A 26652-nucleotide genomic window follows, 5' to 3' on the forward strand; every position below is an offset into this window, starting at 1 on the left:
AGTTCACTACAATTTTAAATATTACAAGTGGATCATGTGAGCCTTGTGCTATGCAGCAACAGTCCATAGATTAATTTTACAAGACTGTACACAAGTGAAGATGCAACTGGTCTCATGTTTGAAAATACATCTATCTGCATACTGTCTATGGTTCCCAAGCCAGCAAGACAATCCATGTGCAGAAGCAGCTTCTGTGCATGCATTATTGGATTTGAGACCTTGCAGGCAAAATATGTAATTATCCACAACACAAGAGAAATACTAATATTTATTTGGATGTATCCAGGTCCTGTTATCTGAAGAAAATGCATATGTAAACAGAGAGGTAGACTTAAACATTGAGTGTCCATTTAGTTTAGTATTGATTCTTCTCTACTATGGCTACTAAATATTATATTCCATTTCCTTCTTGTATTTGTTGCTTTGGTTTTCCTTTGCATACTTTGTTTTATGAACTACAAACATGTCCAGCAGAGAAAGTTGTAAAATAATGTGGGGATCTATTTCCATCTGCTGTTTTTACACTTTAGGAACATAGACAGTTTTCAGCATATTTTCATATGAAAAAATATTCCTGAACACATTTCAATACATTCATTTTAGAAAATAATCTACTACATGGAGATCAAAGCAATGCAAGATGGTTACAAATCATCTCTCAATAAATTATGTGGGGAAAAGTATTAAATGTACAGTAGTGAAAAAATGTGTTTTCTAAAATGTCCCTTCTAGTTACTCTGAGGAATATCTGTTAAATAATGAACAAATGGATGGCCATGAACACAGACTTTATGTTGATTTCCAAGTTGTTTCTCCATTCTACAGATGGTGTCCCATACATCTTCCTTTGATAAATACAAAGGTAGCTGCCGACAGAGTCTCACTGCTTCTCCCTATGAATACAAAAATAAAGTTTACATTTGGACATTAACCTGAGACCATAGGAAAAAATCAACTGTAACATGAAACTGTTTCAATAACTTTGGTTCTTTCCAAATCTAATCTATAAAACAAATTTTGCAGAGTGAGGCAGCTTCCCAGCACCAGATAACCACAGTAGTAATTCATAAGAGAGGAGGGCCCATCCTTGACCACATTCCTTTCCCTTTTTGCTGGGATTAAGTATAAATAGGATTAGGCTGTTATTCAGAAACAAGTCCCATTGTTCAGGAACAAGTACAGCGAGGCCTACTTCAGTGTAAGTTTGCACTGGATTCCAGTTCTCAAATCCAAATGTGTAAGTAGGCTGTTTTTTACTTCTGTGTGGAAAAGATTCTGCTGTAAATTAAAACTTAAATTAAGAAAGGGACATTTCTTCGCTGTCATTCCTCCTTCTAGTTATAGTCATATATTGCACATTCTGGAGACTCAGATGAATTAGGGCCAGATCACATGAGATGCCATTCATGCAACTAGCAGTTGTGTGAATGGCTTTTCAGAAAGATGTGTGGTGGTGGGAAACGATCTGGATTGAGACATGGGAGTAGGAGGGCTTTACAACTTTGTACTCCACTGTGGTCCAGATCTGGGTCCCCACACCTGCTATTTGCACTGGAAGAGCTCCCATTTGTGCCAATGCAAACTTTAATTCTAATTGCAAACAGCAGGTATGGGAGGCCTGATCTGCATTGCTTCTGGTATTAATTTTTCATCTTTATTTTTTAAACTTTATATATAAACATCAATTTGCATCTTATGAAAATACAGCAACATTTAAAGCAGCATGTTAAATAGCTTGTAAATCATAAAGATAACAGTTTCTCACCTCCAAGTAGTTTACCACTTTAAGAGGTCTACACTCATGGACTTCTTTTGCATTATTATTTACCACAGCACTCAGAATTTCTTTCAAATCTGGTACACCATAATATGGCAGACGGTTGGACATTCCTACTATTTCCAACTGATTTTCCATAGCTGAAACACCTAACAGTAAACAAATGAATAAATAGTATATATTGATACCTGGAGTTACCAGATGTGTTTTAAATGCTGTTTTGATTTATAGACCAAAATATTCACAATGAAAATTGCTGTTAAGGCTGCATTCCTACACACTAGGGAGTAACCTCCCTGGGACTTACTTCTAAGTAAACATGAACACCACTGCAAACATTTTTCTTTTCCTGAATGGATAGTACAACCTATAACATTTCATATTAGTTACAAGTAATCTTTGCCCTTTCACATCAAGAGTGCTTCAGTTTATTCAAGTTCAAATTCTAGTAAGCAGTTAAATGTTTATTTTACCTTTTTTAGTATTCCCTTATATACCCAGTCGATCACTGCTGTCTGCAGGTGAGGGCCTCCTGCAGATACCATCTTATCAGGAGGTGCATTCTGCACAACATAGGAAACAGACCTTTAGTGTGGTGGCACCTACCCTGTAGAATTCCCTCACCTTAAATATTAGACAGGAGCAATCTGTTATCTTTTTGGTGCCTATTGAAGACCTTCCTCTTTCAACAAGCCTTTTAAGTTGAGACCTTATTCCAGCGTGCGTCTGTGTTGGAATTGCTTTTTAATAAGTTTTTAATCTTTTTTTTTTTAAAAAAAGATGTTTTGAAAGCTGTTTTTAAAGATATTTTGTTTTAATTATTTTAAAGTCTGTTTTTATGATGTTTTAAAGTGTTTTTAGTGCTTTTGTTTGCCGTCCTGGGCTCCTGCTGGGAGGAAGGGCGGGATATAAATCAAATAATTAATTAAATAAATAAATTCCCATATTTGGAACAAAGCATTAATCCCAAGGCACTTACTAAAGTATAAATAAAATGAAAAACATTGTTGGAGTCATTCCATATGGGTCTTGTCTTCAGAATACTTAAGATGGCTGCTGTGGCAAAAACCAACAACCCAGCATCTGACCACTAAAGTTCAAGCTACTACCAATGTACTTGGAATTGGATGGGTTTTTTGCCACTAAGCCATCCAACCTCCCTAATAAAAGAACCATGGGATCCCATGACAACATATATCCTATTATGTTCAAAATGGTTTGAATTAGAGTGGCCAAAGGTTTATTTTTTTAACATTGTACATTCACCATATAAACCTACAGTCTGCCAGATCCCAATCACATCTCCAACATAATACATTTGGCAGATTACACATTTTCATCAGGCTCAAATAAAACACATTTTATTTCTAAAACCTTATTTTGCTAATACATCAATAAAATATTTTGGACCATCACAAGCATTCCATTGCCTTACTCAACATTATATTTATATTATACATTTCTATTATTAGAACAGCTATGGAAATACAAAAGAATCAAAATAATAACTAAAACCATTATTTTGCCTAGATATCTCACTCAGCTCAGTCATGATCTTCCACTGAGATCATGTTAGATCGTTTTACATTTTCATAACTAATCAACCAAAGTTACCATAATCTCATTTTTCAGATTTTGAAATCAAGGATGATATCCAATGATGATATCCAATGATGTCCATCCACCATGTACAATTGAAATGTGCTTGTACAATGGGATTATTTTTATTTCTCTTCTGCCCCCCTGCAGCCCCCAAAATCTGCTCCAGGGTGTTCTTCAACCCGAGTGGACCTCTGCTCACACTATGTTGGATATCATCCCAAAATTCTCAAGTAACAAATTTCATTACCCTTCCATTTTGCATGTGATCTATTAACTCTATATTAAGTTCCAGAATTTCTGACTTAGATATAATAAGAATAATATCTGTTTTCCACACTTCCCCAGAAGGTCCCAGGGCAGGTTACAACAATCATATTATTATTAATTAAATGTATACCCACCCTTCCTCCCAGTAGGAGCCCAGGGTAGCAAACAAAAACATTAAAAACACTATAAAACATCATAAAAACAGACATTAAAATATATTAAACAAAACATCTTTAAAAACATATTTTTAAACAAACTTTTAAAAACATGTTAAAAATAATTCCAACACAGATGCAGACTGGAATAAGGTCTCTACTTAAAAGGCTTGTTGAAATGGGAAGATCTTCAGCAGGCACCGAAAAGATAACTGAGATGGCACCTGTCTAATATTTAAGGGGAGAGCATTCCAAAGGATAGGTGCCACTAACCAAAGGTCCGCTTCCTATGTTGTGCGGAACGGAACTTCTGATAAGATGGTATCTGAGAGAGGCCCTCACCTGCAGAGTGTAGTGATCGGCTGTGTATATATGAGGTAAGACGATCTTTCAGGTATCCTGGTCCCAAGGTATATAGGGCTATGTATACCAAAACCAGAACCTTGAACTTGGCCTGATAGCTAATGAGTAGCCAGTGTAAGTCTCTCAGCAGTAGGGTGACATGTTAGTGATACCCTGCCACAATGAGCAGTTGCACTGCTGCATTTTGCACCAGCTGCAGCTTCCACCAACCTCAAGGGCAGCCCCACATAGAATGCATTACAGTAATCCAACCTGGAGGTTACCAGTACATGGACAACAGTGGTCAGCATATCCCGGTCCAGAAATGGCTGCAGCTGTCTTATCAGCTGAAGCTGGTAAAAGGCACTCCTAAACACTGAGGTCACCTGGGCCTCTAGCAACAAAGATGGATCCAGGAGCATCCCCAGACTATGAACCTGCTCTTTCAGAGGGAGTACGACCCCATCCAAAGCAGGCAACTGACTAATTATCTGAACTCAGGAACCATCAACAGACAACACCTCCATCTTGCTAGGATTCAGACTCAATTTACTGACCCTCATCCAGCCCACCACCAAGTCAAGGCACCAGTCCAGGGCATGCATGGTCTCTCCCGATTCAGATGTTACAAAGAAATAGAGCTGGGTATCATCAGTGTACTGCTGACACCTCGCCCCAGATCTCCTGATGACCACTCCCAAGGGCTTCATATAGAAGTTAAACAGCACGGGGGACAAGATGGTACCCTGTGGCACCCCATAGCACAACTATGGGGGCCAGAAGACAAGCACCCAATGCTATTCTTTGAAAACGACCCTGGAAGTAGGATCGGAACCACTGCAAAAGAGTGCCTCTGATCGGAACCATTGTAAAACAGTGCCTCCAATGCCCATCTCACCAAGTCGGTTCAGAAGGATACCATCGTCAATAGTATCGAAAACCACAAAGAGAACGAGTAAAAATAACAGGGTCGCACTCCCCCTGTCCTTCACCCAATAAAGTTTATCCATCAGGGCAACCAAGGCCAGTTCAATCCCATAACCAGTCCTGAATCCAGAATGGAATGGGTAAAGATAATCTGTTTCATCCAAGAGTACTTGCAATTGCTGTGCCACAACCCTCTCGATCACCTTCCCTAAAAAGGGGGTATTTGCGATGGGTCCAGGGTGAGCTTTTTCAGGAGCAGTCGGATCACCACCTCTGTCCTGCCTGAACACCCTGAAGGTAGGCACAAACAAGGAACTGTGCTTTTCTTTAGTAGTTGTAATAGAAAGTTTCAGTTCAGAGCGCTCAATGAATCAGCTTACACAGAATTCAGCATCACCACTAGAAGAGACTAGACACCCCCCCTCACCTGGCTTAAGTAAGGTTGGGCGGCCAACATATTTGCATGAACTAAATGTCACTGTAGAGAACGTACATGCACCTGAGTGCTCCTCCTCAGAGGGGCCGTTGGGGCATGTTGATCTTGCCGGTGCAACCATCTCCGTTTGCGAGGTGAGGGTGGCTGCTCTCCAGGTCTTTCCCCATCAGAGAGAAGGGAGCTGCGGCAAAGTGGGCATGGGAAGGGGAGGACTGTCAGGCCAAGTAGCAACTGCCTGCCTGGGCTGGACCTCCTTGTGGGTAACCAGAGCTATGGGGCAGAGCTGTCACTGTCCATGGCACTGTCCACTGTCCTGATATTGGAAATGTCATCCCATTCAAAGTCCTCCTCCTCTACAGTCTTGCTGCTCCATCCCCGTTCTGCCTGGCTCACAACAGCCTCTTTCAGGGCAGCTGGAACCACTCTCTCCTGCAACTAAGCATTGACCACACACTGGATCCACTTGGTCAAATCCCCTCAGCAAGCTTTAATAAGCCAAGAAGGGTTGAGAGGACACGTTGCTAGCTGCATCGTCACAAGCACTTGTCCACGTCATCAGGCTGCATCAGCTGAAACCAATCCCAAGAAATTGCAGCAGATGCTGCACAGGACACCTCACTGGGGACTACATTAGATGTGGACAGGACATGAAGATTGCTACTGGGGCGAGCAGCTTTACCCTCAAAGTGCCTTGCAAACAATTCACAGTGGGCCTCCGAAGGATCTAAAACTCAATTTCCATAGTTGAAACCATAAAATACAGTGTTAAAACAGTTAAAAACAAGTTACGTTCACAACTAGAGAGGGTCCTAAAATTATGTATCTCAAGTGTCAAAGGTCAGGGCAAAGGGGGTCCTAATACTAAACTGATCACTTTTATACAGTTCTTTGAGAAGGTTAATAAGCATGTAGATCTGAGCGATACAGTAGACATTTTATACTTGGGCATCCAATTAATCCATTAATCCAATGCATTAATGATGTTTAAGTGTATGTAACTAGGCACAAGATTAAAGCCTTGAACATTCCTGCATTGAGCAGGTGGTTGGACTTGATGGCCTAGGCCCCTTCCAACTCTACTTACTATTCTATGATTCTATGACTTTTGGAACACTTCCCAAAAAGTCCCTCACTAAAAGTTCAAATCATGATTATAGATCCTGGGCTAAGTTTAGATCACAATTAGCTCCTAAATCTCACTCTTGCAAGAAGGAGCAAAGTGGTCCAGATCAATGTTGTTCACAGTAAACCATGAATTATTCAGTGTAATCTCAGCCCGATTTGCAGTTCTGGAGATGGTCAGGATTCAGTGGACATCCCTATCCACCTGCCCTCCACCATCAGGGAAGCTATGGCTCCAGAATAGTGATAGAGGCAACACTATCAGTGGTAGAAAGCCCCAAAACAGAACATTCTGGGAGTAGGGAGAGGAGGGAGTTGGGCCAGCCACTGATCTGCTTGGAGCTGGCATAGCAAAAAACCAAGAACTGACATTCCACCTTTTGCCCTGGCCAGTGCAAACAGCTGGCTTTTGAATGCAGTGGTGGCTCTGCTGCTTCATCCCATCCTCCTGTTTCCTGACCAGGAATAAGGACTGCTCCAACAGTTTTAAATTATTTAGGCTGCGATTCCCTTGGGGGAGGGGGAGCCAAATTGAAGTGAATGCGGTTTACTTTTGAGCAGACATCATACGATGGCATTGTTTTTATTACTGTTACATAGTATTTAACAAAACAGCATATATATTAACATAATTAAAATATTTCTCCTTGAAGTGGAACAATGGCTAGTAAATAAATCGTGCTTTGTACAAATGCATTAAAATGACTATTTCCCCCCCTGTGTATTAATCTTGGCACCAACATTTGGTTCTGCTGCTCAGTAATACAAAATAATGTTGATCAGAAACTATAACCTTGGGGCAGGGATAGGAATTTGGAGAGTTAAGGTAAACAATTTTACATCAAACAGAAACTGTGTTTCTACAGTAATATTACATATAGTTGGGATTACAGAACATGCTGATTAGATGCTTATTAATACACTGAATTTAAAATCACCCTATGTCAAGTATTCACCAGACTGTACAAGGTTTAAAAAAGAAAACAATGCACTCATATTGAAGGGAATTGGTTTTTCATCAATATACTGTTCCAAGGTTGTTGTTTTAAAAAGATCTATCCTTTAAGAGTCCCATATGCTACAGCGGATCTGTCATCGCTCTACATATGAGGCTGGAGTGTAACACATGAAGCTATAGCATTTCTCAGAACTCATAGCAAATCTCTGCTTGGACCTAGTGAATCCAGGCTTCATATTCCAATTAAAACTCCCTACAGTACGCTTTCAGAATAAATGTTTACTAGAAACCTACTAATGAAAAATCCCTCTTTCTACTTTAGCTGTAAACAACAGGTGTTAAACATGGGTCCCTAATCTGAGGCACTAGTAGCAGAGGTCTTTAGCGTGCCTAGACTAAGCAGGAGACCCCACAGGCCTAGCCGTGGCAATATCAGGCCTACCTTTTGCATATGACACCTCCTCATTTTCTAATCCTCAGGATTACAGAGATGAATTTATAAACAGGACAGTAACATTTCAAAAGACTGAGAGATCTCACAGTGCAAGTGCCTAACAGTTTTGAGTGTATGAAGGTGAGCAATGCAAGCGTTCCTGGTCACCCAAGAGATTGCTGCTACATTTCTAAAAGTCCTTGCAAACATCTGAAGATACAGTATAGCCTTGGCACTTCCTGCACCTAACTACTCTTCAGGCTATGTGTACATTTGTGAACAGTGGGAAAAATCCAGCCAAGGACAGCAGACTACCACTACCCTTGTCTATGGCTTGTCTCCTCATAATCTTATCTCCAACATAATCTAAATTCATCTGGGAAATCACTTGGAGGGACAGATCGAGAGAATGTAAGCCATAGAATAGGTTCTGCATTTTTTACACACACACACACACACACACACACACACACACACACACACACACACACACACACACACACACACACACACACACACACACACACACACACACACACACACACACACACACACACACACACACACACACACACACACACACACACACACACACACACACACACACACACACACACACACACACACACACACACACACACACACACACACACACACACACACACACACACACACACACACACACACACACACACACACACACACACACACACACACACACACACACACACCCTTTTTGCTCTTTAAAACTGAGCAACACCATCACCAGCCAACTGTGGCAGATCTGATATACATCTGCCATCATCTTATACCATTTGACCTTACATACTACTACCACTCTTCCCATTATTAAAACTCAGGGCCCTTCCAGACTGGGTTTTTTCCCAGGTGTATTCTGCAACATGTTATTGACATAATAGTTCATTAGTAGTGGATTATACTGGACCTTCCACCTGGACCATCCACACATCATTCAGCTTTGTTAGTTGTTCTGCAACGCTCCCCCAATGTTACTGCATTATTGCTGTCTAGAGGGACACTTTTGTGCTACAGTGCACAAAAACGTAACAAAAAACTCCAGAACATTTGTGGTATGAAAAATTACAGCATTGTAGCTACAGGATATGCACTTATTGCAAGCGAAACAATATGAATGCCCAAACACTTTTGCAGGCACAAACAATATTGACAGTATGATCGTGCATAACTGCCTCAATAACATCAGGAGCCCAAATCAGTAATAAGCTCAACAGAAAGGAAGTCCTGACAGGCTCATAGTAGATTACAGTAGAGCCCTGCTTTTCGGCGCCCCGCTTTTCGGCATTCCATTAATACGGCACCAGCAGGGTGATCAGCTGGAGGGGCACTGGAGCTCCCCGCACTCCAGCTGATCGCGCTCAAGGAGGGAAAGATCAGCTGTAGCTCACTACAGCCGATCTTCTCCTCTTCTGGTGCAGTCAGACTCCTGGGCAAACTGATCACACCCGAGGGGAAGATCAGCTGTAGCATGCTACAGCTGATCTTATCCTCCTTGGGGGCGGTCAGACTCATGCACTCCAGCTGATTGCATCCGAGGAGGGGAAGATCAGCTGTAGCTCGCTACAGCCGATCTTCTCCTCTTCTAGCACGATCAGACTCTCACTCGAGCTGATCGCACCTGAGGAGAGGAAGATCTGACCTTCTCCTCCTCTGGTGTAATCAATGGGTTAGGTTCCAGACCCCCGCACTACAGCTGATCTGCTTTCCGGCGGTTTTCGCTTTCCAGCGGGGGTCTGAAACCTAACCTGCCGTATGAGTGGGGCCCTACCGTATAGTGTTTTTGCTTGACACAAACATGTAAAGCGACACATTTATCATTGTTTTTGTTATAATACAGAAAGAGGGACTAGTATCAGAATTACAGATGTTGCCCTCAACCCAAAATATGAAGCCACATCATACCTGGTATTATCTTTATCTTAAATCCATTTGCTGATAGTCTCGAATCCAACAAATAGGATGACCCATCAAATCTTATGCTTTCACTGGGCATATTGCAAAGAACTTCTTTATAACGAGAATCACTAAAAACACTGAAAAGTAATTATCAAATTTAAGACACTGTTTTAAGCAAGATATAGGGAATCAGATTATTTAATAAAGAGTGCCCCACAATCAAAGTACATATGTTAAAATGATTTTAAAATTATTCCATCATACAATACAGCTGGTTTATAGGTTTGTCTCTTAATGAGGTTGTACAAAGTCTTCTGTTAGAAGTCTAGAGGATGCCAGTTCTGACAGCCATTACAAGCACATGCTGTTAGAATACTTTGTCCTGCGCTCCCTACACGGAGAACGCCACTGCAGCTGCTGTCCACTCCATCGTTGCAGGTGCAACCTTGATTTTTCTGGTTAGAGATGCAAGCAGCACCAATGGGATCTTATTTAAAAAGTCACTAATTACAGCATGTGTGTGATTTTCCATTGGGATCACAGTTGTGGAGAGAAGAGTTAAATCTCCCTTCCCTGCATGCTGCAATCCTCAAGGAAATCAGGCCCCCTCTAGTATTAACTTTTTAAAATGCTTTCAGGTGTAATTAAGCCCACAGGAACAAAAGCCCACAGGAACAAAAGAAGCCATTGCATAGCTCTTTGCTCTCTTTCATCTCTTTGGCATCTACTGCATTCATTGCTCCCCCTCTCAACTGAAGATAGAACAGTAAAACTGTCCATTCAGTAAAATTGTCACATTATGGTAAGCAAGCAACAGCAAGTATTTCCTTGTGGTGAGCACAGCACAAAGAAGAACTGAAAGAAGGCAATTCAACAATGTAACTTGTGGTGGCTGTCTGAACTTGTCACCTCTACATTTCTACATATATGATGTCTTGTCAGCCGTTTTTAATTGAATTTATTTTGGTAATGGAAGGTATTTTTTCCCCCAAAGCAAGTATAGCACTCATAGAGCCAGTTCAGCTGTAACTTTGGGCTTATGCATTCCACTACCCTGCCTCCTCCTGTTTACCGGCTTCAATACTAATCTCCATTGTGTCTGAAACAGAGGATGGTGGTTTCATGTCAGTTTACTAACCAGGATTAAACCATGGGTTAAGATCCTGATTAGTAAATGGATATTAAACCACAGTTCCCCATTTCAGACATAAAGAGACCAGAGTTGCAGTGTAGAAGCTGCTGTGCAGGCCTGATGACATGTCAAGCTTAATAAACCACGGTTTGGAGAGCTGGGAATGTAATATCCAAAATGGCCCAGAGGCACATTTTGCTATGTACATCTTCCAAAGCTAACATATACATTGTTTTTTACAAACTCAAAACTTATTCCTTACTATACAATTTAAGAATGGCAAGATCCATCTCATAAATCTAATTACTCATCAGGTTATAAGCAGAACAAGATCTGTTGGTGGGGGAATAGTAGGACTTCTTCCTGACCAGAAAACATCTACGCTGCCTGGAATGGTTCAAGGCCAGTGCACCTCAGCATATTTAGCTAGCTACCAGAGCCTGGGTATCACTAAAACATTAGCAAGAACTGCTATTACCTATCCTGTTTGGAAGTCACCACTGAGCCCTATTCCTTATGTTGAGCCAATCCTTCCGAGAACCATTCTAATGTTTTAAATTGTAATTTTTAAATCTATTAGGTGGAAAAAATGCTTTAACATGTACTGTGAGGAACTAATGCTTGGTTAGTTGAGGGGAGACATCCCAATTGATAGGCTAGTTGACAAAGGAAGATATGGGCCTTGAGGGAATAGCAGGCATTTTCATACAATCATACTTTGCAGTTCCACACTCTCTCTTAGTGCAGGAACAGCAGCCTTCATGTTGTTTGGCACATGCATATTAATGTTGGGCAGTGACTAAATAAAAAAATCACCTCTGATATATTAATATTTTACAATAAAATGTTCTACTGTATTATTTAGAATAGGTGAAATGAGGCTGAAGATTGTATCTCATTCCATCAGATTAACCATACAGCTAGGTCTATACCAGATTTGGGAGGTAGTACAGGGAGACAGAGTCAGTGTTATCTGTTATTAGTGTTATCAAATAAACTTATGCTTTCCTTGTTTCGTTTAGATGCTCTTGGTTTGAAATACCTTTTACTTTCATTTTACTTTACCTGTCAGTTAATATAATTGGCTTGTCCAGCTTCTCTGTAGGAAGTTCATGATTTTCAAGCAGTCTTTTAAACAGAAGGGCTTCTTCTACTCTATATGGATTCAGTATCATTATCTTTTTCTCAGAGGTAATTATCCATGCATCAGGAAAACTCTGAAGATGAAGTAAGCAAGGTTCTTCCTTATCTGACTCTTTCTGTTCAAGCATGCGAAGTTTATGTTTGAATGAATCCATAGAAAAGGGCACTTGTACAGCTTTTATGGCTTTGCAATTATTGTGTTTCTTTTCTGTTTGAGAATGAAAATGTTTGTCAAGTTTCTGCTGATTAGACAGACAATCTTTCAGTTTGGACTTGTGTTTTTTCTCTCTTTCTTTTGTTGATCTTTGTATGCTTTGATCCATAGCTTTTTTACTTTGCTTGTTGTATCGCTCCAAGTCTCTACCAGCTTTTTCCTCATATCTTACAAATTGGGGGGAAGGAAGGAAAGAGATAGCAGAGCATATGAAGAACTGGCAATGGTTCAGTCACAGAATAAGATAACAATTTGTTGTCTCTCAACAAAATAAATGGTTTGAAAAAATGCCATTTTCCTACTCTACTTTAGTTTTGTTTCTTATAACCCAATTTTCAGTAGCAAGTCATTTTTAGTAATAGTAATGTTCTATTATTTACTGCTGCTATCAGATTAGTCAGATACAATTAGTCACATAAATTGTAAAAAATAGGGGTAATAATGGTCACAGTGATTATTATGTTCTGTATGGCAGTTTGCTAATCACAGAAAAATATTAAATTTCTGCAATCTGTGGTACTGACAACCAAGCGACAATCAGATCTACTTTCACTATAGTGTTCAAAGAAAAAAGTTTCAACATCATGGTTTCTTCCTTCTGAAGTTATTAGCTGGTGGATATCCCTAGAGGATGTTAAACAAAGGCTGCAGTCCTATGCATACTTACAGAGGAACAAATTCCACAGAACTCAGTGGAACCTACTTCTGAGTCAACATGTTCAGGATTAGTCTGCTAGTGAAATTGACTGAACTAATAGCCTGAGGCCAAATGCTTTTTGTTTTGGTATTTAGAAAAATAAGTAGCTGGCCCTTAGTGGTAGTAAGTATTATAAAGCATTTCTTACTTAAGATAGTCACACACAAAAAAACACCCAGCCACCCAGTCCTCTATTAGTTTCCAGAAACAACTTTGTTCTGTTTCTACCTAACTCAGAGGTGATTTAAAATTTTTTATTTATTTATTAAATTTATACCCCATCCTTCCTCCAAGAAAGAACCCAGGGCAGCAAACAAAAATACTAAAAACACTCTAAAATATATTAAAACAACACATCTTTAAAAACACATTAAAACAAAAACAGCTTTAAAAACATCTTAAAAAGCAATTCCAACACAGATGAAGACTGGCATAAGATCTCTACTTAAAAGGGTTGCTGAAAGAGGAAGGTCTTCAGTAGGTTCCAAAAACCTAACAGAGATGATGCCTGTCTAATATTTAAGGCGAGGGAATTCCAAAGTGTAGATAACACAACACTAAAGGTCTGCTTCCTATATTGTGTAGACGGACCTCTTATAAGATGGTATCCACAGGAGGCCCTCAGCTGCAGAGCACAGTGATCGACTGGGTGTATAAGGGGTAAGATGATCTTTCAGGTATTGTGGTCCCAAGCTGCATAGGGCTTTGTACACCAAAATCAGAGCCTTGAACTTGGCCAGTAGATAATGGGCAGCCACTGAAATTCTTTCAGCGGCAGGGTAACATGTTGGTGATACCCTGGCACGGTGAGCAGTCGTACCGCTGCATTTTGCACCAGTTGCAACTTCTGGATCAACCTCAAGGGCAGCCCCGCATAGCTTGCATTACAGTAATCCAGCCTAGAAGTTACCAGTGCATGGACAACAGTGGTCAGCATATCCTGGTCCAGGAATGACTGCAGCTGCCTTACCAGCTGAAGCTGGTAAAAGGCACTCCTAGCCACTGAGGTCACCTGGGCCTCTAGTGACAAAGATGGATCCAGGAGCACCCCCAGACTATGAACCTGCTCTTTCAGAGGGTATACGACCCCATCCAAAGCAATCAAATAATCAATTATCCAAACTTAGGAACCACCAACCCAAGCACCTCTGCCTTCCTAGGATTCAAACTAAGTTTTATTAGCCTTCATTCAGCCCACCACCGAGTCCAGGCATTGGTCCAGGGCTTGCACAGCCTCTGCTTTGGGACATGTTCTTTTTTCTTAGCAATGAAAATGTTAATTCTTTAGTTATAAATATAGTGTTACCTTGCTATCCCATTTAGAGTGACATGCTACAGTGCCGTGAAAAAGTATTTGCCCCATCTGATTTTCTGCGTTGGTGTATATTTTTGGCACTGAATGTTGTCAGATCTTGAACCGAAACCTGATACTAAAGAAAAGGGAACCCGAGTGAACACACACAAAATTTTGATACTTATTTCATTTATTTATTAAAGAAAATTAAGCAACACCCAATACCCCCATGTGAAAAGTAATTGCCCCCTTAGACTGAAAACCTGGTTACACCACCTTTAGCAGCAATGACTGCAACCAAATGCTCCCTGTAGTTCTTGATCAGTCTCTCACAACGCTGTGGTGGAATTTTGGCCCACTCTTCCATGCAGAACTGCTTTAACTCGATGACATTTGTGGGTTTTCGAGCAGTTCCACAACATCTCAGTGGGGTTTAGGTCTGGACTTTGACTAGGCCATTCCAAACTGTAAATTTCTTGTTCCTCAACATTCTGATGTAGACTTACTTGTGTGTTTTGGATCATTGTCTCGCTGCATGACCCAGCTGCGCTTCAGCTTCAGCTGATGGACGGATGGCCTGACATTCTCCTGTAGAATTCTCCGATACAAAGCATAATTCATGGTTCCTTCAAGGATGGCAAGTTGTTCAGGTCCTGATGCAGCAAAACATCCCCAAACCATGACTCTGCCACCACCATGCTTGACTGTTGGTATGAGGTCCTTCATGTGGAATGCAGTGTTTGGTTTTCCACAGACATAACGGGGCCCATGTTGCCCAGAAAGTTCCATCTTTGACTCATCTGTCCATAGAACATTGTTCCAGAACTCTTGAGGATCATCCAGGTGCTTTTTCACAAACTCTAGACGAGCGTTCATGTTCTTCTTAGTGAGCAGTGATTTCCCCCTTGGCTACACTGCCATGAATCCCATGTTTGCACAGTGTCTTTCTGATGGTGGAGTCATGAACACTGACCTTAGCTGAGATGAGAGGCGCATGCAGATCCCTGGATGTTGTTCTGGGGTCCTTCGTGACTTCCTGGATGATTTTACGCCTTGCTCTTGGCGGGATTTTGGCGGGACGGTCACTCCTGGGAAGATTCACTACTGTCCCAAACCTTTTCCATTTGGTCAATATGGCTCTAACTGTGGGAAGCCCCAGAGGCTCAGAAATGGCTTTGTAACCCTTTCCAGACCGATATGCATTGGAACTATTTTCTGGAGGTGTTCAGGAATTTCTTTTGATCGTGCCATGATGTGGCTTTGGAACCTGTGTGCTAGCAACTTCCGCCTGATGGCAAGGGCCAAAGTTAGTCAGATTTATATTTGGCAGGGCTGGCCCAAATCAGGCCTGATTGTTTACCAAGGTATTCAAACACCTGGCCCTAATAATCCCTTTCATTGGGTTGAGTTAATAGGGGGGCAATTACTTTTTTCACACAGGGGCACTGGGTGTTGCTTAACTTTCTTTAATAAATAAATGAAATAAGTATCACAATTTTGTGTTGTTTGTTCACTCAAGTTCCCTTTTCTCTAATATTAGGTTTTGGTTCGAGATCCAGTAACATTCAGTGCCAAAAATATGCAACAATGCAGGAAATCAGACAGGGGGCAAATACTTTTTCACGGCACTGTACATCAAGCGCTTCTAACCACATCATTCAGAAGTGTAAGGAGGTTCAGCCTGAGTTGAACCCGCTGGTTCACATGGCTGACCACACAGCTAGATCTCTACAACTAAAACATTCCAAGGGAAAAGCTTCACTAGAAGGTGACATCTGGAACTGATCAAAGTTAAAAGCTGGAATCTATTATTATAGAGCTATTCTCCATATATGTAAATGCCAACCATCTAGGTGAAGTCCCTTAGGGTACTGCCTCTCTGGCAAGTGTTAATTCCAAATATAAAATATTATGTATAAACTAAATGCATCATATACAAGATTATGGGAATTTATGAGCAGGACAAGTACTCATGTACTCATGTAGATGGCCAACACATTTAATGGAAAAACAGATGTGGAAAAGCAGCAACATCTAAGATTATAAATCAGCAAGCAATAGATAATTAGCAATAAAGTATTTATGCAAGATGTTACAATCATCAAGCCAAAAGCATATTCTATTCTGTTTTTGAAATGAATATGGATAAAACTTATATTTCAACATGAGTCACACAGGATGGAAACTGTCCAGTTTTAGTAAACAGATGTGAGGGATTGCAAACTTACTTCTTTTTCTCTTCTTCATTCAGTGTCTCCCACATTTCTTCCATTTTCACCATTAGTTCTTCTGTGCTCACTTTGGTATTTTCAGTCAACAATCTAGAACGATGGTCCTGAGTAAAAATGTCAAATGCTGACATGGGTTTCCTTATTATCCGATTTCTTATTAAATCATAGGCTGTAATCTGTCCTACTTTATCATTTATCACATTTGGTTTTTTATTATTTTGATTGCTATTTTCCTCTTGAAGTTTTTGTTGGCCATCACCATCATTTTTCTTTTGAGGTCGTTTCCCTCCCATTTCAGGAATCAAAATTTGAACAGGTTCAAGGTTCTCTCCTCTGAAATTTTTAAATGCATTCCCAAGACTCCATTTATCAGCAGTGACTTCAGAAGAATCTTTTAGGTTTATGGTTCGCTCTATTTTTTCTGCTTCCTGGAAAAGATCACTTCTGAAATCATCCTCAATGCCATTTTTAAAATTAGTGTCCATTAAGGTATTGCCATCTAGGTTAAACATTACCTTAGACTTGTTCTGTTGGTGCTCACATAGATAATTGTTTAGTGAGCCATCCTGAAATTTATCACATGCAGCTGTCTCGTTGTCAGAGATTTTTTTTTTTGTAGAAAGACCAGGAGGTGAATTGTTACACATTTGATTCTTTAAACAGACTTCTGTGGTTTTTTCAGTTTTACCATTTTGCGCATTACTAAATGAAAACAATTTAGTGCATGCATGTGGATCTATGTTTCTGGGTTCAATTTCATTAGCAGACACATTCATTTGTTCTACTTCATTAACAAAGATGTCTGCTGAAGTAGCAGCTGATGTATCTGTTTCAAAAGAAACAGCCGGAGTTAAAGGTCCATAGAGAGAAGTCAAGACATCTTCAACAGCAAGACAGACAGACTCCTAAAAGAGAAAACCAGTAAGTATTCTGATATTTTTTTTTTGTTAATTACAGCATTATTAAGTAAATTCAAAAAGCCTTAAGAAATAGAACATGGAATCATGTTTTCAAAACCCACTTTTTATTACCATAATTATGTCAAAATACCCATTATTCAATTACTCATTTATATACTAATATACATGCTATACCTTATTATGCAGCAATACTTGAGATTTGTCTGGTATTAAATTGACATCCACTGCAGAAGGAGGAATAGTAATGTTGATAAAGAAAACAGGGCATAAACGATTAGAATTCTTGTGCAACTTCAAATTATAGTATTGTTGAACCAGCTAAAAAATAAACACCAAAAAGGACAGGTTTGAAAAAATACTTTCCAGTTAGGAATACATGCAGTACAAGACTTTAATCACGTGTACTTATCTTCTATATGCACACACAGCAATATTCTATAGCCAAAATTATTCTAACATATCTTTGGGGGCGGTCATTTTCGCAATAGAAAGTTATCAACTTTCACAGTGTAATTCAAACCGTTATGAAATTTCTCTAACAGAACCTTGTTACCAGTAAAATGAAATATTACTGTAACTTAACAGTATTTATCTACAATTGTTACCCTGCATTAGGCATTAATAAATGGATGTGACACTCAATAAGCTCCAAACGCCACAACACTGGCTCATTACACTTCTACACTTACAAGGGAGTTAACTAATACAGCAATTAATTGTCCATTAATAGTATTTGAGAACAAACTATATTTAGAAATATAATGTTACTTTCAAAGTGGGAAATCTCTCAATTCTATGATACACAGAAGAACAAAATTCATGACCAGGATCCAAAGAGGCACGCAACTAATTACGCAAACCAAATTGAGATTTGGCATTGCCATCTCTACCCCACGCTAACCAACACTGAAACTGAAAAAAATGAAATGAACTGCCTTCAAGTCGATTCTGACTTATGGCAAACCTATGAATAGGGTTTTCATGATAAGCGGTATTCAGAGGTGGTTTACCACTGCCTTCCTCTGAGGCTGAGAGGCAGTGACTGGCCCAAGGTCACCCAGTGAGCTCCATGGCTGTGTGAAACCGAAGGGACTTTCAAATAGAAATCTGTGATGCGGCCTGGTGGTTTGCTTCACAAAATTTAAAACCCTACTGGATATCACCAAGCCATTGGGTAGAGCTAATGTAGCTCTTTGAACCAAGCAAATATTTTATAATCTACTGGGGAAAAAGGGCTAAAAAAATTTACCTTGAGAATTTCCTTCTGATACACTGGTCGATTGTTTACAAAGATGAAGCTCCTTTCTGAACCTGAATGACTTGTCAAATAACCATCTGAACTAGGCTTTGGAAGAAAGCCACTGAGAAATACCTAGAAAGGAAATTAAAATGGTCATTAAAAACAACTGGGTCATGAACAAATAAGAAAGTTCAGTATAGAAAGCAGAAATGACTAGATTTTCATTACATTTAAAATACCTACTTCACTTTTCTTGAGATAAAATCAAGGCAGATGATGATGAATAAAATCAAGAGCTAGTGCAATGCAGTAGACAAAGCACTAGATTTGAACACTAAAAATCCAGGTACAAATCTGATCCATGTTTGAATGTCACTGGGTGGCCCTAGATGTCATTTACTATCAGCAACCATAAGAACATAAGAAGAGCCTGCGGGATCAGGCTAATGGTCCATCTAGCCCAGCATCCTGTTCTCAGAGTGGCCAACCAAATACTGATGGAAAGCCTGCAAGCAGGATCTGAGTGAAAGAACACTCTCCCCTCCTGCAGTTTCCAGCAACTTGTATTCAGAAGCATCCTGCCTCCGACCATGAAAGCAGAGCATTGCCATCATGGCTAGTAGCCACTGATTGCCTTATCCTCCATGTACTCCTCTAATCCTCTTTTAAAACCATTTAAGTTGGTGGCCATCACTGCCTCTTGTGGGAGTGAATTTCATAGTTTAACTATGCACTGCGTGAAGTGCTTTCTTTTGTCTCTCCTGAATCTTCCAACACGCAACTTCATTGGATGTCCATGACATCTAGCATTATGAGAGAGGGAGAATTTTTTTTCTGTATCCATGTTCTCCATACCATGCATAATTTTATACACTTCCGTCATTTATACACCCTTTAGGATGTGCAGCTTACAAGGTGAGGGGGTTTGAGAGTGTCGAAGAAGCTGAGAGCAATGTAATGGAAGAGGCTAGACTCCCAGCAGGGGCACCCAAGGCAGAATGGTCAAAGCTGAGACACCAGACTAAGATGCATCCAGACTCAGAGGAAGGCAATGGTAAACCACCTGTGAATACCTCTTACCATGAAACCCTATCAAAAGACTATCCAAAATGCAACACGAGATAGTGCTAGAAGATGAGACCCCCAGGTCAGACGGCACTCAGCAAGCTACTGGGGAAGAACAACGGACAAGTATGAGTAGCACTGTGACTAATGACGCAGCTGGGTCAAAGCCGAAAGGAACCCCAGAGGCTGATGTGCACAGATACGGAAGGAGAGTCCGTAGTTGTACGACGTACACAATAGGAACATGGAATATGAGAAGCATGAGCAAGGGAAAGTTAGAAATGGTCAAGCAAGAAATGGAACGTATCAACATTACAATATTTGGTGGGAGTGAATTAAAGTGGACGGGAATGGGACACTTTCAATCAGGCAACTACAAAATATTTTATACAGGAAATGGTAAATCAAGAAGAAATGGGATTGCTTTAATAGTGAGAAATTATGTAGCAAAAGCAATTAGGAGCTATAACACCATGTCTGAGCGAGTCATATAAATGAGATTAAACAGGAAACCTATTAACATAACCATCATCCAAGTCTACGCTCCAACTGCAAAAGCAGAAGAAGAGGAACTGGAGAGATTTTACACAGAAGTACAGGAAGAAATCGATCACACACCAACACAAGATGTTCTGATAATCATAGGGGACTGGAATGCAAAAGCAGAGAACTGAGAACTAGAAATTGTGGAGAAATGGGGCTTAGGAGACAGAAATGAAGCAGGAGAAAGGCCTATTGAATTTTGTGAAGGCAATAATTTGTTTCTTGCAAAAGCATTTTTTGAGCAATCAAAAAGACGGCTGTACACGTGGACATTACCAAATGGTCAATATAGGAAGCAAATTGATTAAAGAGTTGGTAACAGAAGATGGAGAAGTTCCATACTTTCTGCCAAAACAAGACCAGGAGCAGAGTGCAGTACAGATCATGAACTGGTAATATTGAAAATCAGAATAAAGCTAAAACAAAACAATCATAACGCACCTGGGATGTTAAACAACATCCCAGAAGAATATAAAGAGCAAATAAGGAACAGATTTGAGGCTTTAGTCTTAGTTGACAGAGAACCAGAAAAACTATGGAATGAAGTCAGAGACATTATCAGGGAAGAATGCAACAAGACAATACCTCTAATTAAACAGAGAGAAAGACCTTAGACTGACAAAATTCTTAAAAGGTTAAAGAGAGAAGGAAAGTGAAAGCAAAAGGAGAAAGAATAACGGTTAGAACCCTAAATGCAACAATACAGCGACTAGTATGTAGAGACAAAGAGAACTATTACAATAGTTACTGTATAGAAATAGAAGAGGATAATTAAAAAGGTAGAACAAAAGCCCTATTCCAAAAGATTAGAGAAATTAAAGGAATTTAAACCAAGAGTAGGGATGTTGAATAATCAACAGGGGAACACACTGACTGACCAAGAAAAAAATAAAAGGAAGATGGAAGCAATACACTGAAGAACTCTATAAAAGAGATGCCAGGATGACAGATTCATTCATGGAGGAACCGTATGATGAAGAACCAGGAATTTTAGAATGTGAGGTGAAAGCTGTTCTTAAAATACTTGGAAGAAACATATCACAGATGACATACCAATAGAGTTGCTACAAGCTACTGAGACTGAATCTGTCCAAATTTTGACAATAATTTGTCAACAAATATGGAAATGAAAACAATGGCCCACAGACTGGAAGCATTATCCCAATTCCAAAGAAAGGGCATCCCACGGAATGCAGTAATGATCAAACTATTGTCTTAATATCTCATGCAAGTAACGTAATGCTCAAGATTCTACAACAAAGGCTCTTACCATATATGGAGCAAGAAATGCCGGATGTCCAAGCTGGATTTAGAAAGGGAAGAGATACCAGAGATTGCAAACATATGTTGGATAATGGAACGGACCAAGGAATTTCAGAATAAAATCACCCTGTGCTTCATAGACTACAGCAAAGCCTTCGATTAGATCATGAAAAACTATAGAATGCTTTAAAAGAAATGGGGGTGCCACAGCATCTGATTGTTCTGATGCACAACTTATATTCTGGACAAGAAGCTACTGTAAGGACAGAATATGGAAATGCCAATTAGTTCCCAATCGGAAAGGGGGTTAGATGGGGGTTATTTTATCACGCCATTTGTTTAATTTATACGCAGAACATATCATACGGAAAGCAGGACTGGACAAAGATGAAAGGTGTGAAAATTGGAGGGAGAAATATCAATAATTTAAGATATGCGGACGATACCATACTACTAGCAGAAACCAGTAATGATTTGAAACGAATGAAAGTTAAAGAGGAAAGCACAAAAGCAGGACTATAGCTGTACGTCAAAAAGCCTAACTAATGACAACAGAAGATTTATGTAATTTTAGAGTCGACAATGACACTGAGCTTGTCAAGGATTATCAATACCTTGGCACAGTCATTAACCAAAATGGAGACAATAATCAAGAAATTAGAAGAAGGCTAGGACTGGGGAGGGCGCTATGAGAGAACTAGAAATGGTCCTCAAATACAAAGATGCATCACTGAACACCAAAGTCAGGATCATTCAGACCACGGTATTTCCAATTTCTATGTATGGATGTGAAAGTTGGACAATGAAAAAAGTGGATAAGAGAAAAATCAACTCATTTGAAATGTGGTGTTGGAGGAGAGCTTTGCAAATAACATGGACCATGAAGAAGACAAATAATTGGGTGTTAGAACAAATCAAACCACAACTATCACTAGAAGCTAAAATTATGAAACTGAAGTTATCATACTTTGGACACATAATGAGAAGACATGATTCACTAGAAAAGACAATAATGCTGGGAAAAACAGAAGGGAGTAGAAAAAGAGGAAGGCCAAACAAGAGAAGGATTAATTCCATAAAGGAAGCCACAGACCTGAACTTACAAGATCTGAACAGGGTGGTTTATAACAGATGCTATTGGAGATTGCCGATTCATAGGGTCGCCATAAATCGTAATCGACTTGAAGGCACATAACACACACACCATCGTGTTACCTCTCAACTAAAAAGCCCCAAATATCCACATAGGGGAGTTACTCCATGCCTTTGATCATTTTGGTTGCCCTTTTCTGAACCATTTCCAACTCTACAGTATCTTTTTTGAGGTGAAGTAACCTCACCATGTGGTAAACAGGTTAAAACACTTCACTAAGCTCTTTAAAAGAGAGGGCAGAATAAATACATAACTATGCCAATAGCATTTAAGATCACAAAGGGGGGGGGACAAAAACAGTAAGAAGTGACCGTAAGAGTAGTTTGCAATCATCAATTAAATCTCCAAAATGGAGTCATTGAAATCTATTTTAGTGATGAGAAGAAAAATAACAGCACAGTGCAAACAACGGTTTGCAAATTGGAAGCTAGATTCAGGGACAGGAGACATTCTCATTCACTCCTTTCCTCTCTCCAAAAGAAAATCCTTTCTTATTTCCCTGGTCATAGAATCATAGAACAACAGAGTTGGAAGGGGCCAATAAGGCCATCGAGTCCAACCCCCTGCTTAATGCAGGAATCCAACTTAAAGCATACCTGACAAGTTGCTGTCCAGCTGCCTCTTCAATGTCTTCATTGTTGGAGAGCCCACCACCTCCCTAGGTAATTGGTTCCATTGTTGTACTGCTCTAACAGTTACTAAGTTTTTCCTGATGTTTAGTCGAAATCTGGCTTCATGTAACTTGATCCCCTTATTCCGTGTCCTGAACTCTGGAATAATCGAGAAGAGATCCTGGCCCTCCTCTGTGTGACAAACTTTCAAGTACTTGAAGAATGCTTTCAAGTACTTGATATCCCTTCAATCTTCTCAAGGCTAAACATGCCCAGTTTTTTCAGTCTATCTTCATAGGACTTTGTTTCCAGTCTCCTGAACATCCTTGTTGCCCTCCTCTGAACCTGTTCCAGTTTGTCTGCATCCTTTTTAAAGTGCAGTGTCCAGAACTGCACGCAATACAGTACTCAAGATGAGGTCTAACCAGTACTGAATAGAGGGGAATTAGTACTTCACGCCATTTGGAAGGTATACTTCTATTAATGCAGCCTAAAATAGCATTTGCCTTTTTTGCAGCCACATCACACTATTGGCTCATATTCAGCTTGTAATCAGTAATTCCAAGATCCTTCTTGCATGCAGTATTGCTGAGCCAAGTATCCCCCATCTTATAACTGTGCACTTGGTTTCTTTCTTCTAGGTGCAGAACTTTGCACTTATTACTGTTAAATTTCATTCTGTTTTTAGCCCAAAGCTCCAGCCTATCAAGATCCCTTTGAATTTTGTTTCGGTCCTCCTGGATATTACCTATCTCTCCTAATTAATTAATTCGATAAACATTCCCGGCACCTCCTCATCAAAGTAATTAATAAAAATGTTGAAGGGCACTGGATCCAGGATCAGGCTCTGCGGTACCCCACTCGTTACCTCTCCCCAGAACTCTTTGACTACAATTCTGTAGCCAGCTGTTAATCCACCCGATAGTTGTTCCATCCAGCCCACATTTAGCTAGCTTGCTAATCAGAGTATCATAGGGCACTTTGTCAGAAGCTTTGCTGAAGTCAAGATATATTTTGTCCACAAAATTCCCACATTCTACCACAGAGGTCACTTGATCAAAAAATGAGATAAGGTTAGTGTAGCGGAATTCATTCTTGACAAATCCATGCTGGCTTTTAATGATCCCTGCATTGTTTTCAAGGTGCTTACAGATTGACTGCTTTATAATCTGCTCCAGAATTTTCCTAGAGATTGATGTCAGGCTGACTGGTCTGTAGTTCCCAGGTTCCTTCTTTTTGCCCTTTTTGAAGATAGGGACAACATTAGCCCTCCTCCAATCACCTGGCACTTCACCCATCCTCCAAAATATCTCAAAGATAATAGCCAGCGGTTCTGCGAGTTCTTCAGACAGTTCCTTCAATACTCTAGGATGCAGTTCATCAGGCCCTGCAGATTTGACATCGTTCAAAGTAATTAGGTATTCCTTGACCATTTGTCTATCAATCTCAAGCTGAAGTCCTGCCCCTTCATGTTTGCCAGGAGGGTCACAGACCCTCTTTTGAGTGAAGACTATGCCAAAGTAGGAGTTGAGCACTTCTGCCTTTTCTTTGTCATCTGTTATCATTTTGCCACTTCACTGTGTAGCTGTACCACCATTTCTTTTCTCTGTCTTTTACTGTGCATGTACCTGAAAAAGGCTTTTTTGTTGCTTTTGGCATCTCTTGTAACCTCAGCTCATTCTCAGCTTTAGCCTTCCTGATGCCATCATTGCAATTCCATGCTACCTTTCTGTACTCTTCCTTTGTAGCCTGGCCTTCCTTCCATTTCCTGTATGTGTCCTTTTTTGTTTTTAGGTCATCAAGCTTTTTTGTGAAACCACATTGGCTTCTTCTGCTGTCTTCCACCTTTTTCCTTGTTGAAATGGTTTGCAACTGTGTCTTTAGAATTTCCTCTTTTAGAAACTCCCACCCATCTTGGGGCTCCTTTTCTCATTAGGGTCACTTGCCATGGAACCTTACTTATCATTGTTCCGAGTTCATTAAAATCAGCTTTCCTGAAGTCCAGGGTACGCATATGGCTACTCTCAGCTTTTGCTTCCTTTAAAAGCAAGAACTCAAGTATAACATAATCATTTTCCTCCAAAGTTCCCGTAAATGCCACTTCATCCACTAAGTCATCTCTATTGGTTAGAATCAAGTCAAAGATAGCCAATTCTCTGGCTCCTTTCTCCACTTTCTGTAGGAGAAAGTTGTCTCCAACACAAGCCAGGAATTCCTTGGAGGGACCGTGCTTGGTAGAATTTGTCTCCCAACAGATAATGGGGTAATTGAAGTCCCCCATTACTACTACACCATGCCTCCTCAAAACAGCAATTTGCTTTTCAAAAGTTTCACCCTCATCTTCTCCTTGACTGAGTGGTCAGTAGTAGACTCCAACCATCATGTTCCATTTATTCCTTGCCCCATTAATTTTAATCCAGATACTCTCGGTGAGGTTACCAAGCTCATCCTCCTGCATTTCTGTGCACGTGATTTACAGTCTGACTTCCTTCTTACATTTTAATGAATATTCTCCTCACACACCAGAATTTGAAAACATGGCTTGAAGTGGGTTTGCAAATCATAGTTATAAGGAAACGTATTAGCTGTAACCACTACCAGAGCCAATGCACCTGAAACTCTAAATAGGAGAGATGGTTGCAAAAGTTGCTAGGCTCAGGCACAGAAACTAGCTTCAATGGTTTGGTAATACTCACTTCAAAGAAGAATTCATCTCCACCTGTGATTAAAATCTGAACTAGAAAAGGATTTGCTATGTTATGGCCAACCTGGAAGAGCTACTACTGGCAAAACTATGGCTGGAGGTTGGAAGCCCCTGCAGGAGATCCTCTTGGCTTCTAGAGGGGGAATGGTCTTTTGCCCCCCAGCAGTTCTTCCACTGCTTTGTCTAAGGGGATGATTTGTGCTCTGCTAAAACAGCTCAGGAAACAATCCAAACTCTCAATTGAGCCTGGAGGAACTCTTGACCATTTCATCTGAGGCAGGTGAGGGAGAGCTCACCCATATATTAATGTCAAAGGGAACAATGCAAAAACATAGGAAATAAAAAGAATTCTATCTGTATAATTTTTTTTATATGAATAATAACCACACCACAATCCAAAATACTTACTTGGAAGGTAGCCATATTTATTTTAAGTTAATGTATTGTCATGGACATGTATTTAAGATTGTAGCCTAAAGATAAGAAAT

The 26652-nt window shown here is 40.0% G+C and overlaps 1 protein-coding gene across 5 annotated transcripts in view; it reads right to left on the bottom strand.

The window, feature by feature from the left end:
- Window positions 1–255: 255 nt before the first annotated feature.
- Window positions 256–26652, bottom strand: part of PMS1 (PMS1 homolog 1, mismatch repair system component) — a 77667-nt gene continuing 51270 nt past the window's right edge. For 3 of the 5 annotated variants that reach the window (XM_061608215.1, XM_061608216.1, XM_061608219.1), the window contains 7 exons: window positions 18835–18957; window positions 17760–17903; window positions 16663–17570; window positions 12152–12610; window positions 9961–10091; window positions 1766–1926; window positions 256–893 (listed from right to left, as the gene is read on the bottom strand). In XM_061608215.1, coding sequence (XP_061464199.1) covers window positions 729–893; window positions 1766–1926; window positions 9961–10091; window positions 12152–12610; window positions 16663–17570; window positions 17760–17903; window positions 18835–18957 — 2091 coding nt within the window. In that variant the 3' untranslated portion in view covers window positions 256–728. The remainder of the gene's footprint in view (window positions 894–1765; window positions 1927–9960; window positions 10092–12151; window positions 12611–16662; window positions 17571–17759; window positions 17904–18834; window positions 18958–26652) is intronic. The other 2 variants (XM_061608218.1, XM_061608220.1) reach the window with 2 other exon arrangements.

The sequence above is a fragment of the Rhineura floridana genome, chromosome 2 (genome assembly GCF_030035675.1).
Source record: "Rhineura floridana isolate rRhiFlo1 chromosome 2, rRhiFlo1.hap2, whole genome shotgun sequence".
NCBI classification, from domain to species: Eukaryota; Metazoa; Chordata; class Lepidosauria; order Squamata; family Rhineuridae; genus Rhineura; species Rhineura floridana.